The sequence below is a fragment of the Cyrtonyx montezumae genome, unplaced genomic scaffold, assembly GCF_038088225.1.
Source record: "Cyrtonyx montezumae isolate F1298 unplaced genomic scaffold, pur_monq_1.0 scaffold_3, whole genome shotgun sequence".
Taxonomy (NCBI): Eukaryota; Metazoa; Chordata; class Aves; order Galliformes; family Odontophoridae; genus Cyrtonyx; species Cyrtonyx montezumae.
Window position 1 is genome coordinate 910,529 of NW_027072034.1, and position 21,946 is coordinate 932,474.

Sequence of the window (21,946 nt, forward strand, 5' to 3'; positions counted from 1 at the left end):
ATATAAGAGCTTTAAGGTTTTTGTGTACTCCCTTATCACAGAACACAAAATTCTTGTGTCTAATATCATACTTCAGAAAAGGCCAAAAAAAGTTTTGTTTCTATAACCTTCACTGACTCTCACAATTTAACTCTTGTACTTAAAAAACCCCAACAGAATATTCTTTTCTATATTAATGCTGGTATTATCATTCACATCTGATTCCATTAAGAGTATTCTTTTTCATCAAGACATACCATCAGTCCCAAAGTGGTCACAGTCTTCACAGTGATTTATGGAGAATAATGATGTGCATTTGCAAGAAATTGCTTTACTATTTTAATTGCTTGTTAGTTTTTTTTCTTTGCTGTGGTGTAGACAGACAAGATTGAGTCATCAGAATGGGTGTAGGAGGTGAGACAACTCTGTTATATTTGTAGCTCTGCCATTAACTTTTTATGTGACCTTGGGCAACTCATAGTCTGGAAAAGATGGACTGTGATCCAACTTCTGTAAATCTCCTGTGTGTATTCAAAAACAGGATAGATTGAGACCGAAGAATATTAATGTCTCTCTGAGTTCAGGCCAAAAATCCATCAAGGACAGTTGCTGGTGGTCCAACATGGATCTCTGTTAGGCAAGAAAACATAACAGGGCTTTTGACTGTTCATCTACTGGCATTTTCATCTCACCGACTTCTCGAGGCAAAGGTGGCTTCTGAGTATTTAGTATCATTTTTCTCTTTACTTTGAATTTATGAAGACCCCTCTTGAGCCCATATGAAGTTCTGACATTTGCACCATCTGTGGTAAGGTGCTCCACTACTGAACTACACACGATGTGAAGGATAACTTGTCATAGTTTTTGTGCAAGTAAATTCCTTTTGCTGCAGTGAACCTCTCATCAAATAACCTTCCCTGGCACCTCACGATTCCTATATGAGGAGAAACGGTGAAGTGTTGCTTAATGTTCAGAAGAAAATTGCATCCATCCAGACTTGAGACTGTACAAATTCCTGATACAAAAACAGGTGAAAATGTCAGAATCTTTGGAGGAGAGATGTGGGAGCATCCTTTGTTTGGGACAACAAACTGCTGCAGATAAGTGTAATGCTATAGGCAGATAGCAGAGGACCATAAGCAAAATAAGTGAACTGTTGTTACTCTGTATTTCACAATACTCACCTAAAGAGAAGCTATGTGTCTCTTGCATGAAGTTGCTAGTGAAATCACCCAAAGTTACAACTGTAAACTTACACATACTAATTTGCAAAAGCAGAGACTCAGCTTTAAACTGCATGAGGCAGAAATCAATGTTATGTGATGTACAAAGCCTGGTGCACTGGAGGGTATAAGGATGGGTTTCAGAATAATTATGTGCAAATATTGGGACTTTGGGGGTCAATACACTGAAATAAAGAAAAAGAATACTGAGGGTGAAAAAATTCTTGAAGATGACACTTGAAGATGAGGAGAGTTGGGTGTGATGGAGGGGCAGCAGTGCCCGCAGCCCCCTCCAGTTGAGGAGGTGGATGCAGCCCTTTGCAACCGTCATGGCGACACGGGGCGGGGGACGAATTATCACGGGGTCGATCCTTTAATCCCAGGCATTAGAAGACCAGGGGTCGAAGACCTCTCCCTTTCCCAATCCTTCCCGGCAGGGGGCAGCAGAGCCGCTTCTGGAGCCCATGGAGCCCGCCACCCCGCCCGCGTCATTGCGAGAGATGGAGCCGCGCCAGCGCTTCCGGTTCTGCCCCGTTCTTTCTGCCCCATCCGTGTCTCGTCTTGATGGTAGCGCATGCGCGTTGCCGGGGCACCTGAGGGCGAAGGGCCTCAGCCATGGCGGCCTCCATCATCTGCAGCCGGGTGTCGGCCGGCCTGAGGGGCAGCGGCTTCCGCGCCGCCCTGGGCACCGCCACAGCGAAGGTAGCGGGCGTGCGGCAGCGGGCCGGGGTTGGGGTTGGGGTTGGGGTTGGGGTTGGGGCCGCTCCACGGAAGCTGTGCAGGACGCGCTGCCCGGCCCTGCCCGGCTGTGGGGTCGCAGCCATTGCGCCCGTCCCTCCGGTAGCGAGCCCTCTTCTTGTTAGCGACAGCTCCTCCCCGCATTGTTTCTTCCTCCTTCAGCTGCTTGTTTGTTGGTAAATTCCGCTGCTTCCGTGTCCCTGCCGCTGTGAGGGATCGGGCGGCGGCGGAACGGCTCCCTCCCCCCTCCCCCCCCAGCCTTGCTCGTGTTCCCTATAGAACGCGGCCTTGTTTTGGAAAACAGTACACACGAGAGAGGCAGCGGGCCTGGAGCGAGCCAGCACTGTGCCGCTTTCTTCTCCTTCCCCACAAGGAGAAAGGTCGGTCGAGTTCCCCTCTCGCGTTACACGGAGTCCCCGAGCGCCAGGGACACTGCTCCGACTGCCAGCACCTCGTCCTTGGGTTTGTGCCAGCGGGAGGGCCGCTGTCCGCAGGGGATCCCTCGGAGGTTAAATTTGCGCTGAAATGCCATCTTAAGGCAGCTGCGTGGGTTGCCTGCTGGCCTTAAATTGAGCGAGTTAAAGAAACCACTGAAAAAACTCTGAAAGAGTGGTCAGGCACTGGAATGGCCTGCCTAGGGGGGTGGTTGAGGCACCATCCCTAGCGCTGTTCAAGAAGCGTTTAGATGAGGTGCTAAGGGATTTGATTTAGTAGCTTATTGGGTAGGGATGGTGATAGGAGCATGGTTGGACTAGATGATCTTGTAGGTCCTTTCCAACCTAATGTATCTATGAATCTATAAGTATTCTAAGTCTCCTCAATGAGAAAATTCCCAGTGTAGATTTGTGTGTAGTACTTGTGCCAACTCTACTTACCAAACAGTTAAACAGCAAGGCCTTTTATTTCGTTTGAAGCCTGATTAGCTTTCTATTCTTTTTACCTTGAGCTTACAGCTGTAATTTATATACACAGATTGGCTGTGTGTATAACTATATAAATCACTCCAAATGTAATGCTTCCTATTTATTTCCATGAAAACTACATCATGTGCAAAAAGTACAATCATGATATTTGATAAATTCTCAGCTGCAAAACACTGTTTTTCAATGTAGGCACCACCATTAGCTCTGTGTTTTCACCAGCAATGAACCTGCATGATGAGTTTGTGGAAATCTGCTTCGCTGTCCAGAATATGGCATGTCTTTTACATCATTGTTGCCACTGCTGAAATGCATCACTCACTGCCTCACTGTGCTCACATCCACTGTTCAGTCTCCATAAATGTTCAGCAGGTGTCAATGAATACCAATGGGTGCCATTTTTCTGCACAGAGAAATTCAGTTCCCCACCTTCGTTTCATACACACTTTCTTGTCATATGCCATTCTATCACAGAATGTAATGCAGTGTTGGTGGGAAGCTCCTACCTCTACCGCCATACCACCTAACATCTGCCTCTGATACTGTGGGCTGAAACCATAAAATAGGTAGTGTTACTTTAAGAACAGCTTGTGTTCATTCGTGTCTTTTCTCAGGACTGCTTTATAGAAAATTTCTGGTCAGCAATTTTCAGTGTCTTCTGTATCAGCTTTGCAGATGAAATTAAACTCACTCCAGTCTGGAATTTCCTGGGCTCAGTGCTAAGCATGTTTTTCTTTTACCCAGCCTCTAGAATGTTAAAAGTTACTTTTCTGCAGCCCTCCAACTTGGCATCAGTGTTTGAAACTGCTCATATATGAAGGCTTCTCTGGTTCACAGTGGTCATTTGAACACTGAATACTTGGTTCCGTAGCAAACATAATTTACTATTTACAGGGCTGAAGCTGATGTAAAGTAGCTTCCAGTGCCCTTCTTTCACAGAGCTCAGTTCTTAGTTTGGCAGAAGGAGACAATCAACCAAAACTTTGGCACAAACCTATGTGCTTTTCAGTTCTGTGATGCTTCCAGACTTGCTTAAGGTTCTTTTCACTACAGATACAGTCATTAAAGTACTTAAGTGCTAACTAGTTGCTGAAAGTTGTTTTAGTTCTACCAACCCTTGCTACTGCTGTAGTTGTCCCTGGCTTTTTCCCACTGCCCTCAAAAACCCATCAAAACCCAATACTACACGAGTGGCTAATATGAAAGCTAATGTATGTGAAATGTAGAAGTAAGTGTGTTCACACGCTTGCATTGGTACACTTAACTAACTGTTCTTGTTTAATGCATAGGCTTTTCTTTTAAGCTAAACAGCTTTTCACAGTATAGTCATGTTCTGTTTTTATTTTTCCTTTTTTTTGTTTGTTTGTTTTTGTTTTCCTCTTCAGGTGCTTGGTGGAAGTCCAGGAATACTCAGTAATCACGGGTTTCAGGTGCAACAACAGCAGCAAAGGAACCTGTCACTGCATGAATACTTGAGCATGGGACTGCTTCAGGAGGCTGGCATTTCTGTTCCACATGGACTGGTTGCCAGGACGCCAGATGAAGCTTACAAAATAGCAAAAGAAATAGGTATAATATTAAAGAGAAACATACACGATATAGGCATGGGATTCATACAGGTTGTAAATACTTAGAATTCTGTCTTTCTTGGTAAGACATTCCTTGGAGTTCTGAATACACCTTCTTTTTTAGAGAGCCTTTCCTGTGGAGCATCTTTCTTGCAGATTTGAGTATTTACTTTGGAGCTGACTTTTTCCTAAGAATATTTCATATTATGTCTAAGAATGCTCAGTGCACAAGCAAATGGTGAAATCAGTTTTTAGGACTCTCCAGGTTATACAGAGAGACTGGTTTATGAAGTTAAACTGAAGCTGCAATGGGGAAGGACCTAACCTAACCCTACTTCCAGTGAAGACTGTGAACATGTATTTCTTTCACCATCATTCCCACATTCCAAATGCTGAAGAGACTTTTTCCTGTGAGTTGTGAGTCTTGCTTAGAAGGAATGTGTTTTGAGAGGATGTGGCAGGTTTAAGTTGCATTATCTTAGGTTCTTACAACTGTCTAGACTTCTTTGAAATGAATAATAGACTCTGCTTTGTGCATATCATGGGTTTTCTTCTCATTCTTTAGCCGGGGCAGAGTAGATTTTCTGTGAAGAGCTTCAGTGAGGGATACAGGTAGGACTTCTGTAGTCCAGATCTGCTATAGAGCAGAAGATGCAAAGGATGCTTACTTTTAGCCCGCAGAGGAAAGATAAAATCCTGTGCCTTTGAAAACAGACTGTTCAGGCTACTTCATATAGGACAGGAGGACTTTGACAGTTAATGCTAAATTCATGACTTGTTGGGAAAACAGCACCCAATCTCCTTTACTTGTTGCTTAAAAGATTCGTTGAGCTTTAATTTAGGATGTGATTTTACCCATTGATTTGACATTTTACCTCCTGTAAGTCTTAGTAGAAAAGCATCGGGGTTTCATTTGGATATGATATAGAAATCTAATCATTTGCATTAGCAATACTATTTTTTTTCAGTTTAGAGCTTCCTTCCCCAAATGTGTTAGGTTTGTCACACAATTTTAACAGAAGACATTGCTTTTCTTGTCATATTCCATTCCTAAATGTAAATGCCTTTCTCTTTTCATCTCCAATTGGTTACATTTGTAGTTATTCCTGAGCTTATATGTTTTGTTTTATATAATTCTGCTTCATGTGTTGACTTAATGCAAGAAATGTGATCTGAAAGTGTTATTTTTTTCTAGAGCAAGTTATAATGTAGAAAAGAATTGGGAAACTTCAAATTTGATGTCCTGGAATTGCAGGTATTTTTTGCCATTTGCAAATTCATGTCCCATACCTTCAGTGAAAAGTGAGCTTGTAGCACGATGTGTATTTCCATAAGCAGAGGGTTATGTCTTGTTACTTTAATATCTGCGCAAATCTCATCTCCTACTAGTGACAAATAAGACAACCTTTGTGCTTTTTGGTGGACAGCAGGGGGACTCATACCTCAGAATTCCTTTGTTTTATTCCTTTTTTAGGGAGGAGAACTGTAGCAAAGCAGGTATGTCTGTGGTTGCCTGTTTATAGTTCTGTCTAATCTATGGTGGCCACAGGTATGGCTGTTGTCTGGCAGATGTGATCCTGTTCAGTTTCTTAGGGCTGAGGAGAAGAAAGTTGTGAAGTTTATGAGTTGGCAGCATGTAGTAAGCAAGAGGTAAGGAATTCAGAGCTGCTTATTGCCATTCATATACTTCCTTTTAAGTTGGTGTGTGTTTGGCACTGTGGCTTTGTTTGATGTTAGAGATGAGGGAGTTGAGACTTCCTAAAAGCGGGAGAGCTGAAGGAGCTTGGGTTTTTGGGGCTTTCTTCAAGCATCACTCATTCTGAATGTGGCAGGCTAATCTTGGCTGCAATATTTGGATTTTCTTTATTATTGTAACCATTTCCCTCTTTTGTTCAGTATTTACTTAAACAAACAAACAAAAAACACCTAAAATTTGGGGAAGAACAAAAAACCTCCCATTTTTTTCCACCTGCTCATTATTTGTTTTTACTGTGTAAAAGTTGTTGCTGGTAGATGGGAGGTTATCTTTTTCTTCTCTTTGTGTGTTAAACCTTTTTCCAAATATTTGTCTAACCCATTACAAAGATAGTTGGTAATGATGCTTGTTCTATCTCCCTGGTGCTAATCTGCATGCTCCTGATAACCTTTAGCCAGAAACCTGCTCTCTGTAAACTTCACTTTGGCACTGCACTTCTTCCCTTTGTAGCTTTGTCACTCCAGTTAGAAATGGGTAACTTTTTATCCTAAAGCACAACAAACACACTCTTTTCATTAACAGAAATTACCATAATTTACCTGTATCTATAGCCAAGTCTGTGTTATCCAGAACAAAGCCAAAGCTTAACTCTTAACTCTTCCTAGGATTATTATCACTGCTGGATAAGGAGTGTAACACAGAATCAGGCTGAGGCACCTGAATATTGCAGTTCATCTTAGGACTGAGTTAAAAGAGTACACTTCCTCCCTGTAACATTTTTTCTAATATTTTTAAAGAAAACAGATGAAATTAGATGCTGTGAACAACTTCAGTTGCAGTGATGGCAGATCACTCATGGTTTGAATCTTAAGGGAAATAATTCAAGGTTTTCTCTACTGTTTTTCAAAATTTGATTGCTGTGTCATTTCTTGAAGTGCTTTTTTCAGCTCAGATTTCCTTTCTATCTGGCTTCTGCCATTCTGTTTTACTTTGTTTTGTTTAGGAAGCTATTTTTTTGTGTTGTGTGAAGGTTGGACAATGTGTTAAAACATTGGTCTGCAAATAGCTTTTTCTTTTCATATTTTTTTTTGGCTGTGGAGAGTTATTGACATTTATTGTTTACCAGCTTTTCCTTAGGAAGAGCCTTGCATCTCATTTCAAGTGATTTGTTGTCACGTACCAAAGTGGTTCACAGAATGACGTGTTTCTTCAAAGCAATTACTAATTCAGTCACTGGGAACAGATTTGGACCTCCTGTAAATGTCACTGTTTGCATAATTTTCCTCTACTACTTCACTTTCTCCACTGCAGATCTCCAGATCTCATTAATGCCACTGGAAGAACGTGTTCTACTCAGAGCTGAGAAGGCTGATACTTGCTGTCTGATACAGTCTTTAAAGGCCCTTTTTTCTTTTTGATATTGGCTTTTGGAATATATTGCTATTCATACGGTCTGCAAACATCTCATTTGTGTTTTGGAAAAGCAAATAACTTCTGTTCTGGAGTGTTGTTGAGGTGCTGTAGTGTGTCTAGATGACTACTTATGGGCTTAGTTTGCTTCAGCCAATGTGTGATTGCAGCTAACAGTGTGACCAGGGCTGCTTTTAAGAGCTGATACGTATTCATGTCTATAACATGACTAACAGCCCTGGAGGATATTCCTTTAAGAACAGATGCTTGCTTCATCAGTGTGATACCAAATAGCTCAGTGCAGTGCACTCTTTGAAGCATACAGATTTGCTGCTAGTTAAGGCAGCACCTATGAAAGTAAAGTGGTAATTGAAATGTTGGTGCTTCCTGACACCTTCCTCTGTTAACAGGTTTTTTTTTGTGTGGGAGTGATATATTTCTTTCATGGGAAGTGTTGTTTCCTTTTGTGATGATTTGAGAGAGATCTCGAAGTTGCTTTGGTGGTGTTGCTTCCAGTGGTGTAGGATTTTAATAAGAGGAATTCAGATTATAGTTAAATAAAATAAGCTGTACAGAGCAGGAGGTGTTGAGAAACTGGGTGTGTAACGTTCCACTTCCCTACACCTGAGTTATTACTTATAGAAGGAAATTGTAACAGTGGATTGTTCCTTGTTGCTGCTATTGTTAACTATTAGCTATGAAATTGCTATTGCAGTTTAAGAGAGCTAGTCTGACTCCATATCAATGTAGCTGATAAGGAATGATCTTTGTTGGTATGTTTTCTGCAGAATGACAGAAGTGATTGGCAAGGCTGCATTCCTAATGACAGCTCCCTAATGGATAGATGCTTCTTTTCAGTGCTTTAAGTTCTTTTCATTATTTTGCTGTTGATTGCTTAAATGCACAACTTGTATCTGTTAAAAAAAGAAAAGTAACATGTAGATGTTGGTTGATTTATAAAGCATTGTTCTGATTTATAAACACGTGTTTTGTACAGAAATCCACCAAGTTCAGCTGCCATGGGGATTAAGGTTTGTGTGGAGTGCTAAGCAATTTTTTCAGTGAGAATCTTACTTCCTGGCCAAAGTTTTTTCCAGTACCAGCAGTCATAGTCTAGAAACCAAATGTTTTCTTAATTTTTTTGGCAAGTACTACTTTTTGACTTCCATTGCTTTCTCCTACAGCACTTCACCCCTTTGAAGTTCCTATATCAAAGCATGTTGTTGATAATAATTCAGTCATTCAAATAACTTGTCTAACCTGCCTGTTGAGATTGTGACTGCCATATCTTTATTGCTTAAATTCAGCTACTGCCAAAACCTTGTGAGTTGATGAAAAACTTGATGCAGGTGAATAATGTCAGGATGTGTTTGTGTAGAAAATAGTGTTTTATAAGAGGTGTGAAACATGTTGTTCCCTCTCCTGCCTGGCATGAAGATTGCTGGCACATAATTATTTTGATAATTAGACTTCTGCTTGCAGCAATTCTTCTAATCTGAATGTTTCCAAGGCTGAAAAAATGTGATTTTGAAGTTCTGTTCTAAGTAGCTGTGCTTGTTAGCAAAGCACAGTGTGGTTTGAAGAGGTTCTCTGCATTTGTTAGGTCGGCACTCTGTTACTCTGTTAAGAATACACTGTTTGTCGTAAGTCTTTGTTTTCCCTAATTCCAGTCAATACAACAATATTATCTTCAATTTTTGTCTGTGCAAGAAGATCGATGTGCGTTATAACTGAAAGAGATTTGTCCTAGAACTAAGAACTCTTAAACGAAGAGTAACTGTGGCAAAGATTTGAGTCTGTCTACCACAGTTTGCAGTTGAATGGCAGTTGAACACTTGATTGCCACTTGTTATTAACCTAATATTTCCTCTTATTTCCCCTTTTTGGTTAGATCAGATCAGGCTTGTGTGGTTATCACAAAGATGTTCATAATATGTGGAAAGCAGTACTGCCACTGTAGTGAAAATTAAGCGTAGAGAAATGGCAACAAAAGTGCTTTGATGTAAGTCAGAATGGAAACATGTAAAGCAGAACACTTAATCAAAGTTGTCTGCCCTAATCATCAAACTTCATAATTGCACAGAACATTTGAGAGGTGACAGAGCAGCAAGCCTTTTTTCCTCTGAATAAACTTAGGATAAGATTGAGTTGCACTTGGATCATCAGCACGTGAGTGTGGTGAGAAAGGGACTTTTCTCCCAGTCTGAGAGCTTAGGTTGTGGAATCAGAAATGATTCCTTCCAGTTGGTAAGTGCCAGTATTGCTTGAAATAAAGAGCAGGGCATTTCCTGATTGCATCACTCTTTAAGTTAATAAACTGTTGTTGAATATGAAACCTATAGCGTTAGTACTGCTTTGATTCTGTCGTCCTGAATAGCTGCTAACTCAGTGTTAGGCTGATTGCAGGTACCTGTTCATAGTGGTCTTACCGTGTCTGGGTGCCATTGCTGAGTTTTGTGCATTGCTGCCTTAGCTTGCTCACCTCTGTAACTGCTTCCCTGAGACTTGAGCTGCACTGAGCTGCCCAGAGATGGTATGTAGATCCTGCTCCAAGGCAGAACTGCTGTTTGTCATTGAAACAAAAGCCTAGCAGTATTTCAGAGCAGTGTAAGGAAAATGCAGGAAAGCAAAACTGCTCATAGTAGTAGCAAATGTTGTTAGCTGCTGTTTTCCAAGTGTTTTGTGTTTTACGGGGAGTTTTTTTTTGTAGAGTTGCAGTTCTCTGCTGTGTGCCATGTGTTGCAGTGCTGTAGCTGTAACACTGCAGATGTGTATGACAGCACCTCTCTCCTCTGCACTTTAAGGACAACTATAAATGGATGCTGTAGGAAAGAACTGTTCATTGAGCAACAAATGTTTTTGCATGGGTCAAGATAAGGCTTTCTCAGGATATGGTTATCTTTACTTTTGCTTCAGGTAGGTCTATGAAACTTAATTGCTTGAGAACGTGGTTGATCGAATGACTTTAGAAGTTTTATGTGTAGTCAAGCAGCCAGCTTGTTTGCAGTGGAGTAGGAAAAAAAAATACAAATAATAGCCTGCTCATGTAATGCCACATTCTGCCCTTAAGGGACAGTTCAGTGATAGCTTTGTTTAAGGTTGTTTCTCACAGGCTTTTTTCAAGTGTGTTGCCAAGATATAACCATTCATATTACTCAAACTCTTTAAGAAATGCCCCATGGAAACAGGCCTGTGGTATGGATAGCCAAAATCCTAAGGTGCCAAAGAGCATGATGCTATTTTGGGAGATTGTGAACCTGGCTATTTTCTGCAGTCCGTACCCTTTGTTTCCCCCCTACCCCTCATCCTTAACAGTCCTCTCCAAAATATTGAAGGGAGCATCTCTTCATGGTTTCTTTTGAATCTGCTGTTCACTTTCATGTCTACTGGCATGCTTCATTATCTTCTCTGAAAGGAAAACTCTTGCACTCTTTTTAAAACTGACTTGGCTTGTTATGTGACATTTGTTTTCAGCTCACAAAGACTGTGAAACAGAAAGCATTGATATGCTTGTGGGTGGTTTTACGTGCTCTGTCTCTCACCGGGGACTGCTGAAGAGAACAGTCACATCCCTGCTATGTTGTCCTTTGCTCTTTTTAAAACGTTACAAGCTCTTTTAGTCTCTTCTTGTAAATGAACCTCCTCATTTCAGTGATCATCCTAGTAAACAGTCTTTCCCATTGAAAATTATTCTATGTGGTTATGCCCAGAATGAAACTTAACATTCTGTGTGGGATCTTAGCAGGGCTTCAGTTGACACCTGATTCTGACTGGTTCATATTTTGGTCTTTGTTGCTGGGATGTGATTGCCACGAGGAAGGTGCCTGGTGGTAATTTTCATGGCTTTCCTGGTAGCTTCCTTATAGAAGTATCTTTTACTTCTTGGGTTTGGTGTAAGAGGTGAAAAACAGGAGGATCCTCTTTTCTCAGCTTCTTAGTGGACTGTCTCTTAGTCTTGATTATTGAGCATGTTTGATCTCAATCTTGGTCAAATACAAAACTTCAGTAGGAAGCTTTAAAACAGCACATTAAATAGTACCGTGAAATCTTAAAATATTTGAGTCACTTGAAATACATGTGAGCAGGAGACTGAAAGTATGCTTTGAATCACTTCCCAGAGTAAGTTTTATACTGATACTCAAATATCACACTTCTCCACATTTTCTTATCATTATGTACTACATAAATGATGTTCCAAATGGCTGGAACTTTATTTTTAAGTTGCATGTTGGAGCCAGTGACTTTCATGTACCATGAAGCTACTACTTAAGACTTTACCCATGCATGATTCTTACTGTTTCTTACAACAGACTAGCTTTGTGCTTAAAGTACTTGCATAAATAAATGGTCTTGTGAATAAAAAAGACCAAAGTCTTGTTTTGTACGGCCTCTGTAAAGCCTGTTAACCTGTTTGATTGCTAGTACTCAGTAGACGTAAAAATGGTTATCTTCAGGAACAGAATTAAATCTGAGATAACTAAGTCTTAGATAATAGACAATGATAAATAATCATATCACAGAACTGTAGGGGTTGGAAGGGACCTCCAGAGATCATTGAGTCCAGTCCCCCTGCCAAAGCAGCTCCCTAGCCCAGGTTGCACAGGTAGGGGAGGGCTTGAACATCTCCAGAGAAGGAAACTCCACCACCTCTCTGTGCAGCCTGTGCCAGTCCTCTGTCACTGCACTTTGATGAAGTTTGTAATGTTCATGCTTCTCATGCCATTGAGCTTCATATCAACTGTGTATTCACAGATCTTTTAGGTATTCAGTCAAGAGATAACGCCTTGGGAGCAGTAGTTTGAGTAACTCTTTCTTTATAGCCACCTATAGTCACCCACTAGCAGAGCAGCTAGTCTTCTTCAAGCACTGTAATTTTTTTAATGCTTTAACCTGGCTTCTTTTTCTCCTCCAAGTGGACAGTGCATTCTCTCTTCGCTCAGAAAGAGCAGAGTGGCTCAGCTAGCTGTGGCATGAAAGCAGATGGAATGTGCCACATAGATTGCTGTTTTCTGTGCTGTGTTCAGCGTAATTGAAGTTGAATAAAATCCCACTTGATCATGAATCACAGATTTCACCTTTTTAAAGCTGTATACACAGCCTGCCCTACCTTCAGGAGTATTTTAAAATGGCTTAGGGCAACTTTGTTCTGGTAAAACTAATGGATTTGCTTAGGCCTCTGATTTCTGCAGAGCACCAAGCATATGCATCAGTGCTCTGCTGAAAGGAATGCACCTTGCAGGTTAACTCGGGTAAGTGCCATAGTTGTATATCTTTGCCAAGGAGATACTTACAGATGTAGGGGATTTATGCTTCGTTTGGGCAAATCTTGGATTGTGTTACCTCAGGTGGTCACTGTTATTTTACTAATAGACTGGGAGGCAGTAAATGTTTATTACTGAGTTCTCGATCAGTTGTGATTCAAATGCGTTTTAAAAAAATAAGAGGAAAGATTTCTTTTTCCTAATGCTAACTCACCAGGGTTTGTTTTCTATGCAAATTATGATACAGTCTTTGATTCAAGTTTGTGTTTTGAATATGGGGAGGGTTACAATGAAAACAGCCTCTGTTGTTATACCTGGGGTGATTTTTTTTTACTAGTCATGCATGACAAATGTTGGGTTTTCTTTCATTTCAGGTACAAAGGATCTTGTGGTAAAAGCACAGGTTTTAGCTGGTGGTAGAGGAAAAGGAACATTTGAAGGTGGCCTCAAAGGAGGAGTGAAAATAGTTTTTTCGTAAGTTCTTTCTATACTGTCCAACCAAATGGGAAAAACTTCACTTTCTCGTTACAAATTGAACTTCTTGCCTAGTTTAAAATCAGTGTTTTAATTATTAACCTTAAAATAATAAAAGCTAGGTAAGATTTTTTTTTACACTGCTTTTGTTTTTCCAGCAGTTTCTCTGTCACATTCTGAGCTTCTTTTATTCTAGTCCAGAAGAAGCAAAAGATATCTCCTCCAAAATGATTGGAAAGAAGTTGTTTACCAAGCAGACAGGAGAAAAGGGCAGGATATGCAATCAAGTATTTATCTGTGAGCGCAGATATCCCAGGAGGGAATACTATTTTGCAATAACAATGGAAAGGTCATTTCAAGTGAGTAATATTAGAAATGGAGGTCAACTATTTAACTTCTTATAGTTGAATTCAAAGAAAAGTACTGTTCACTGTATTGGTCACTTGCATTTGAAATTCAGAAATATAAACAAGTGAAATTTAATTTCCTAGTATCTCTAGCTATGTGATTGCCATAGTGTTTTAAATGCTTTAAAAATGTTATGCTAGAATTTGATATATAGTAAAAGAATGCTGGTAGCATCAGCTGAAGCTCAAAATGGTGTGGCTGAAGGGGAGGTGGGTGGAATGTGAGGGGGTTATTTTCATTTTGCCTATAAAGTTTGCACTTACCTACCAGATGCTTGTACTAGAGTTCAGTTTAAAAACGCAGCCACGCATGTGCATGCATATGTACACACTATTTATGAATACACCTTGTTAGGAACAAGATAAGTAGAAGTATTTTGGAAGAGCCTGTAGTTCTGGATAAATAAAGTGCTTGTGTTCACCAAAGTGCGGAGATTCCTAGGGATGCACCGGTTGGTTCCCTCAGTTTTGCGTGGTGGTCTTATACCAGTACTCCTCAGGAAGTGGTAGGAAGCTTAGGGCTTGTCTTCATGGCTTTCAGGAAGATGAAAACTGTACATAGCCACACGTACTAAATATAAAACAAGATGAGTTTTTTAGGCTACAGTACAAACCTGGTTACTGGAATGTGTCAGTGTATTTTCTGCCAGATTAATGTTCCATGAGGTAGTACAGAACGTGAATTGCTAGATAACAAAGCCAAGGTAAAGCAGATCTTGAAAATTTTTCTTCTGAAGCTTTATGAGCTGAGTTTAGTAAGTCCAAAGGCTTAAGGATAGCTCTTGGTCATTTGAGGAGTATCCCTAGCATGAATATGAAATAATTTTCTGTGAAGGAAGCTAATCATCTTTTTAATTGGAAAATTAGAAGTTCAATCTGTGTCTTCCTTTGTAGTATTTCTTGTAAGAAAATATCACTTGGATTTTAGTACAGTGAAGTGAATTGGGCAGTTAGTTTAGTACAGTGAAGTGAATTGGAACCTATATTCTATTGCACTGTACAAAATCTTGGAAGAGTCAAATGTTACAGTCTGCATCCTAGAATTACCACAAGGTGGCATGAAAATACTGCAAATGGTTGGAGTTTGTAATACTTACATGTAGTTCTTGCTCTTACGTTAAAAAAAAATATCCAAAACACTAATTTGTATTGAGCCAAAATTGTTGCTTTTTTTGGTAGGGATGTACTTTGTTCTTACTGTTTGACTTTTTAAGTCTTTTTTTGGATGTGCTTCTAATCGCTGTAACTAGTCTAGGGTGCTGATGATTAGGGAGAACTTTTCCAAAGAAGGAATTGTGAAGGTTAAATAGCACGCAGCTCGTATTTCTGATACTGTTGTAAATGTCTTCCTTTAAGAGAGGAGGTAAAAGGCTTATGAAGTAATGAGTTTAAAGTAGAATGTGATGTCTTGGGTTTTACTCACCAGAGGAGCCAAGACCTCTTGCATATTAAAATCATTTATTTTAGTCAATTCTGTGGAATGATACTTTATTTTTGTGAAGTATTTATAGCTTCCTGACTCTGTTCAGTATATAAATATCCAGAAATGTTCAGTGTGTTGAACCTTGCTATTTGATATTGGATAATTCATCACCTACATGCTTCCATTTGGAAGGATGGTGATGAGAAGGGAATAATGTGGTTATTAAGCATGCTCTTGGAATCAGCATCTTGCTTTCTGTAATGAATTGTCAGCAGCTATAAGGCTTTTTAATGTTTAACGCTACCCTAGTACACCAGATGTCATAATTAATGCACAGGTAGTGATAAGGGAAGGTACCTGGGATAAAAACAAGTGTGTGTCTTTAAACAGGAGGAGTATTCCAGCAGGGAAAGATTGTAGGTGAGACCACAGCGAATCCTTGATATTTTCCTTGAGATTTAGAAATCAGAGGAAAAAAAAAAAAAGGACAAAATTAAAAATGTATTATGTTTTCTTAACTTTTTCTTAGTCTTGAATAATTGGGTGTGATTTTGTCAGAAAACCTTGACTTACTTTCAGCAATAGCTGTCATTACTGAGCTTTGTGATCCTACTGAACAGGAATCGTTTGCAATAATTTGTCACTGGATTCTGCAGACCTAAATTTGTCCTTAGAGCTGGAGCATGGTGGAATGAATAAATGAGTCCCTGGCACTGGATGTGTGTTTGTGTAGGGGTGAGTGGAGAAGGGGAACGTATTCCTTTCCTAGTGACAACCTAGAAAATGAGATGTGTAATTACTAAGTTGAGTCCTTCTATCAAAATTTAATATATCTGTTAATTGATCTGTTGCTATGGTGTATACCAAATGTTTTCCTTGTGAAAGGAAATTGGGCTCAAGGTACACCTTGCAATTTTGAAAATATTATTAGAAGTATTTATATAGATGTACTGAATAAAAGAGATGGTAACATTTTCAATAAAAGCATGTAGATAAAATGCTCAAATACAGAGATGTCCAACTATGAGCAGGGCTTTACTGTTGTAAAGTGTCTTATGGGAAAAACTAAATTTCAGTTGTGGGGTATAAAATTACTTACACTGCTGCTCTTTCTCCTTTTTGTTCTAGGGTCCTGTGCTGATAGGCAGTTCCCAGGGTGGTGTTAATATTGAAGATGTTGCTGCAGAGAATCCTGATGCGATAATTAAGGAACCCATTGATATAGTAGAAGGCATAAAAAAGGAGCAAGCTGTTAGGGTAATTGTTAATGTGGAAAAGTACACATTAGCAAGGATGGGAGTGTTGTTTCTAAATTTGATGAAGTGTGCGTGTGTTCAGCCTGCTGAGTTGTCTTAATCCATTTTGACATTTTGAAACAGATTTGAGTGAGTGATTTAAGTATTTTCTGCTTTGATAGTCAATGTAAATCCAACTGTGCTTGGCAGTGCTTTATATAGCTATGTAAAGACAAATGATGGCTTATTACTAGCACTCCTTTAGGATAAGTGCACTGTTTTATATCGAAAATGGTCTTTTAAAACCCAAGAGTTACTGTTCTCCTGGAAGACAGGAGGGAGTCTGTATCTACAAACAGTACTGAAGTACTTAAACTTGGAGATTTCTAACTTGTAAATGTCAATCAAAACATGAATATCAGTTAACTGATAACCAATCTTTTACTTTCAGCTAGCCCAAAAAATGGGATTTCCTCCTAATCTTGTGGATGAAGCAGCTGAAAACATGATCAAATTATATAATCTCTTCCTGAAATATGATGCTACCATGATAGAAATAAATCCTATGGTTGAAGATGCATCAGGAGTTGGTAATGCTTCTTCTGTTCATGCGTTTTTCTTAACATCTTGTTGCTTTCATAATTCTAAGTTAGTTTACAATGAGTTTCAGCTAAAACTAAAGTGGTATGCAGCAAGGAGAACTTGACGTTAACATGTTGTGTTGGAAAACAAATTTAATAAAGCATGTAAATATAAATGCATTTAGCTGATTATCTTTGTTGGTAAGCTGGAGAGAATCTTGTATGTACATGCATAGTTAAGTGGGCTATTTCAGCAAAATATTGGACCACATGAGCTGGCTGCCAAGTCTGATGTGACAGATGTTAACATGCACGCGTAGCAGTTGAAGTATTGCTCTAGTAGTAATGACATTAAATGACTTTTTAAATAAATTATTTCCTTTCAGTGATGTGTATGGATGCAAAGATAAATTTTGACAGTAATTCAGCCTATCGACAGAAGAAAATCTTTGATATGCAAGACTGGACACAGGAAGATCAAAGGGACAGGGATGCTGCAAAAGCAGATCTCAACTACATAGGATTGGATGGAAATATAGGCTGTTTAGGTATGTTCTGCTTAAAGAGATTTGAATGACCCAGTGGATTTATGAACCGAATTCCTGTTATATTTATTCTCTTTCAGTCAATGGTGCTGGCTTAGCTATGGCCACTATGGATATTATTAAACTTCATGGTGGAACTCCGGCCAACTTCCTTGATGTTGGAGGTGGTGCTACGGTGCAGCAAGTGACAGAAGCCTTTAAGCTTATTACCTCTGATAAAAAGGTAGGGAAGGCTTGACATATCAAGGTCCTGTAAAGGGGAGACACAGGCTGTGCTTTGAATTATAGTGCTTCCTGCATGTTTTACAGAAAGCATGTTTTTGTAAGTATAAGGTTAGAAAGAGAAGAAAATGGAGGTGTTAGATAAATTTTGGTAGAAATGGAGAAGGCTTAAACACCTGCTGAAGTTTTTTTTCTTTTAAAATGAATTCTTTGGCTGTGTACTGAGTAGGCGTTTTGTGTCCTCTAGTTGAAATTACAGCTATATGTGAATCTGTTCAGAAATCCTATGAGTGTACTACCCACACTGTCTTTTTTTAAACAGAAATGAGTATCCTAGTAGATTTCCTTTTTTTTCTGTGTTTTCTTGCGCTAGTTTTGCAGTTGATGGAGGTGAATATTCTCTGTGCTGTGCACAAACAAGTTTCTCAGGTACTAATTTTATATAATGTAAATAAATAACTTTGTAATGGACATGGAATGGCTTTATCCTATCCGAAGTTTCTCAGCAGTGTTTGAACATCATTAAGATAATAAATTGGTTGGAACCAGAGGGATAACTTTACTGACTTGGCCTAATGCAAAGGCTGACTGGGTGGTCAACGTAGGGATGATTATCCCAGTAACCAAAAAAGTTAGGAGTTCCTTGCAGGATCTGGTAATGGTATACTACTTTTGGACTAGAATTTAATATACCAATTGAACCTCTTCATAAAGGGTCAGAAAGAGATTTGTGTTAGAGGAGTTTAGTTTCTTTCATGTGCTTTTCAGAGTGACTTCTTTGTGCTGAGGTATTAGTGTGGGAGATAACCCTGTTGGTAATGCGAGAAATGGAAAGATAAACAGTTGACAAATTGTGTAGTTAATTTGCTTTCATTACTGATGTTTCATCTGTTTGATTTGCTCAAAGACGAGCAGCCTTCTTTATTAATCATTCTCTGAAGTAATCATAGAATAAAATCATAGAATCATAAAGGGTGTGATAGAACTCTAAAATCATCTGGTTCATCCATTCACCTACCGTGTTCCTAAGTACCACATCTGTTTCTTGATCACCTCCAGGGACAGAGGCTCCATTGCTTCCCAAGGCAGCCTGTTCTTGTGTCTCACCACTCTGAGAAGAAATTTTTCCTAATATCCAACCTGAATCACCTTGGCACAACTTGAGGCCATTCCCATAATGTACAGTGATGGATTTGTACAGAAAATATTTGTCTTTTCTCACATACTTACACAAAATAAGCACAACATGGAAATATCCTGAGTTAGATGTTTAAATAAATAACTGTATTTCTTGGACTAAAGTATGTGACTTCAGAACTGTATTTTTGTTGCTGAAGTTCCCTGGAGCACAGATGTTCCCTTTCTTGAGCTGACTCCCTTAGTAGAGTTTGAATTGTCCTTTAGTTGAAAGGCTGTGAGTGGTGGTTTTAGCTGATGTGTCTCTGTCCATTTTTAATGTAAATGTTTTTATTGGTTTTGTAGGTACTGGCTATTCTGGTAAATATTTTTGGAGGCATTATGCGATGTGATGTAATAGCGCAAGGCATTGTTATGGCAGTAAAGGATTTGGACCTAAAAATACCTATTGTGGTACGATTGCAAGGTGAGTGTATGTGATAAATATATTTCTGTCCATGTTGACAGATGTTTTTGACCTTACATATGACTCTATGTAGCAAGTTTCCAGTAAGCTGTATAGCTGTAAGACTACGGGAGAACAGGGAAAACATAGAATTTAGATGATAAGGATTGGGAAGTTAATAAAAAGAGATTTACTGCTTTTATAACTACTAAAGTAGTTGTCTTCTAGATTTATCCACACATACTGGAAGTTGTAGTCCAGTATTCAGTAAGAGCTGCATTTTTCTGTTCCTTAAGGTACACGAGTTGATGATGCCAAAGCTTTAATAACTGCTAGTGGCCTCAAAATCCTTGCCTGTGATGACTTGGATGAAGCTGCTAAAATGGTAAGATAGTGTGTATATGGTAAGATAAATATTCTTTTCAGGACACAGAATCTGTTTCAGTGTATTGAAAAGAGCTTCTGTATTTGAGACTTGAGTTATTTCATTTTTTCTGAAAAACAGTTTTAACTGAAAAAATTGGGGGGAAATAAAAAGCAACACAGCTAGATGGTCATAGCTGTCGTCCTTCTTGTCAGGGAAATGACTGTGAAATTAGTTTTAATTGGGGGAACTGAGAAATGTAGCACTACTTTTGTTATAGCATTGTATTTCTGTGTGCGTGATTAAAATCAAATGTGGTTGATCACCTTGCTTCTGCAGTAAGGTAATTAGATATTCAGACAGACCGGTTATGATTTTTACTTTCTGAAGTTCTAGACCTAGCTGTGGATTGCTTAGAGGAAGAACTTGTTAAGCCTTGGTGGTACAGCCCTTGCTTGTAAGGAATAATGTTAAGTCCTGATAGATTATTAAGCTTTGATTTGGTCATTGTAAATCATCCCTAGGAATGCATATGGATTCTTAAGGTGAATTGGATCTATATAAATTATCTTTTAAAACTTATGCTGTTTTGGTGGTTGAATCATGAAGCCATGCAAATGGAGTTGGAATTAGTTTTGTAATTTTAAATTGTTTGTATCTGGAGAAGCATTTTTGGAAAGGCTTTGATTTTCATGTGTATGTTGCCAATAGGTATTTTTTGAATGGGTTTATATATGGTTTTGCAATGAGGTTGATAAACAAATGGATGAGGATAGATCAGTGTAATGTGCTGAGCATTCAAAGCAGTGGTTGTAATGAGTGATTTTAAAAGGGTGTATTTCTACTAGTTTTTTCTCACCTAAACATTCATTAGATGATTCTGGCCAACTAGGATTTCAGATTAGTTTGAAGTTGTGTTATGTGGCCAAGAAATTATTCTACAAATGTGTAGCAATACTGAAGGTGAAGAATTTTAATGTATAAAAATGAGGACGTATTTCTAAGCAGGAATTAATTCATTAAGGTTGTTCAAGAGAAGTAGAGTCTCCTTAAGGTATCAAAATATAATCTAGAAACACCTGCAACAAAGGAAACCTCTGATATTCCTTAGCTTAAAAATTAAGTCCTTGTTTTCTTTTACAGGTGGTGAAACTCTCCGAAATAGTAAGCTTGGCAAAACAAGCTCAGGTGGATGTTAAATTCCAGTTGCCAATTTGATCTGAGAAATGCCATGCCAGTGTCTAGTATGTTTATCTGAAATACTGTGTTCTGTGAGATATTTTTCTTTATTCGTGTGGAGGTTTCGATTGTTTGACAGGCACGCAGGCTGAAGTACCAGGTCCTTGCTGTTATTAACATTCAGGATGGTCAGACTTCTTGTAAAAGTGTGTATTGCTAATATTTAGTCTTTAGCTGTTCTCAAACCTCCAGCTTTTGCTGCAGAATGTTACTTGCATAATACTTCTGCGTTGTCCAAAGTAAAGCTTCTGGTTGAACAATTATTCTGAATAAATTCTAAAGTTACTTTACTTGTAAATTTGTATTAGCCTTGGTTAAATATAAATATGGCTAGATTATCTAGTTGTCCCTGTGGAGAATTGTATCGAAACGGTATTTTATATTGGAGACAGTTGTATTTAGCAGTACAATGGACTTGAGCAAACAAATCATTATTTATGAACAGGTGCATTTGATCTCGATCAGAAACATTTTTAGAAGTGCTTCACTGAAGTGGCTGGTTACTCTTCTGGACAACGTGTTTAATCACTACAAAGTATACTGTAGCACTTAGATTTTCACGATTTTGGGTCTTTACAAGAAAGCATCATGTAGTTTTGTATATGAATAAGCATTTACCAGACTTCAGAGAGATGAAATATATAGAGAATTAAAGTCTACTGTACATTGCTGATAAAATTGTACATGAATAAAATGTCTCCCAAAACAACTGTCCTCTTCTTTGTATATTGTCATTTTGATCTATTGTATAAACACAAAGATTATGTTGGGATTTAAAGGTATAGCAAGCTAAAAGCTTTTTAGAAGTAAATCAGTAATAGCACGTATATATGGGGGGTTGGACTCAATGATCTCTAGAGGTCCCTTCCAACCCTACAATTCTGTGATTCTGTGATATACTCATTTTTTCCCCCTTGAGTTGCATTGTATGATTAAAAATGTGAACTCATTAAGCTAGTTTTTGTCACCTTAAGAATGCTATTGATTTGGCCATTATGTACAACTTGAAACAACCTGTCTGTTGATGCATACATTCACCACTTTGTAATTTAACATCAAGTTTGGAAACTGACTCATGT

The 21,946-nt window shown here is 38.9% G+C and overlaps 1 protein-coding gene across 1 annotated transcript; it reads left to right on the top strand.

Moving 5' to 3' along the window:
• The first annotated feature begins 1,776 nt into the window (after positions 1-1,776).
• SUCLA2 (succinate-CoA ligase ADP-forming subunit beta) lies at positions 1,777-21,687 on the top strand. Its single transcript, XM_065743903.1, has 11 exons — positions 1,777-1,904; positions 4,246-4,429; positions 13,170-13,269; positions 13,466-13,628; positions 16,228-16,356; positions 16,786-16,924; positions 17,302-17,463; positions 17,541-17,683; positions 19,165-19,285; positions 19,561-19,649; positions 20,772-21,687. The coding sequence occupies exons 1-11, from the start codon at positions 1,818-1,820 to the stop codon at positions 20,844-20,846; spliced, it is 1,392 nt and encodes a 463-aa protein (XP_065599975.1). The 5' UTR covers positions 1,777-1,817; the 3' UTR covers positions 20,847-21,687.
• The last annotated feature ends 259 nt before the right edge of the window (positions 21,688-21,946 follow it).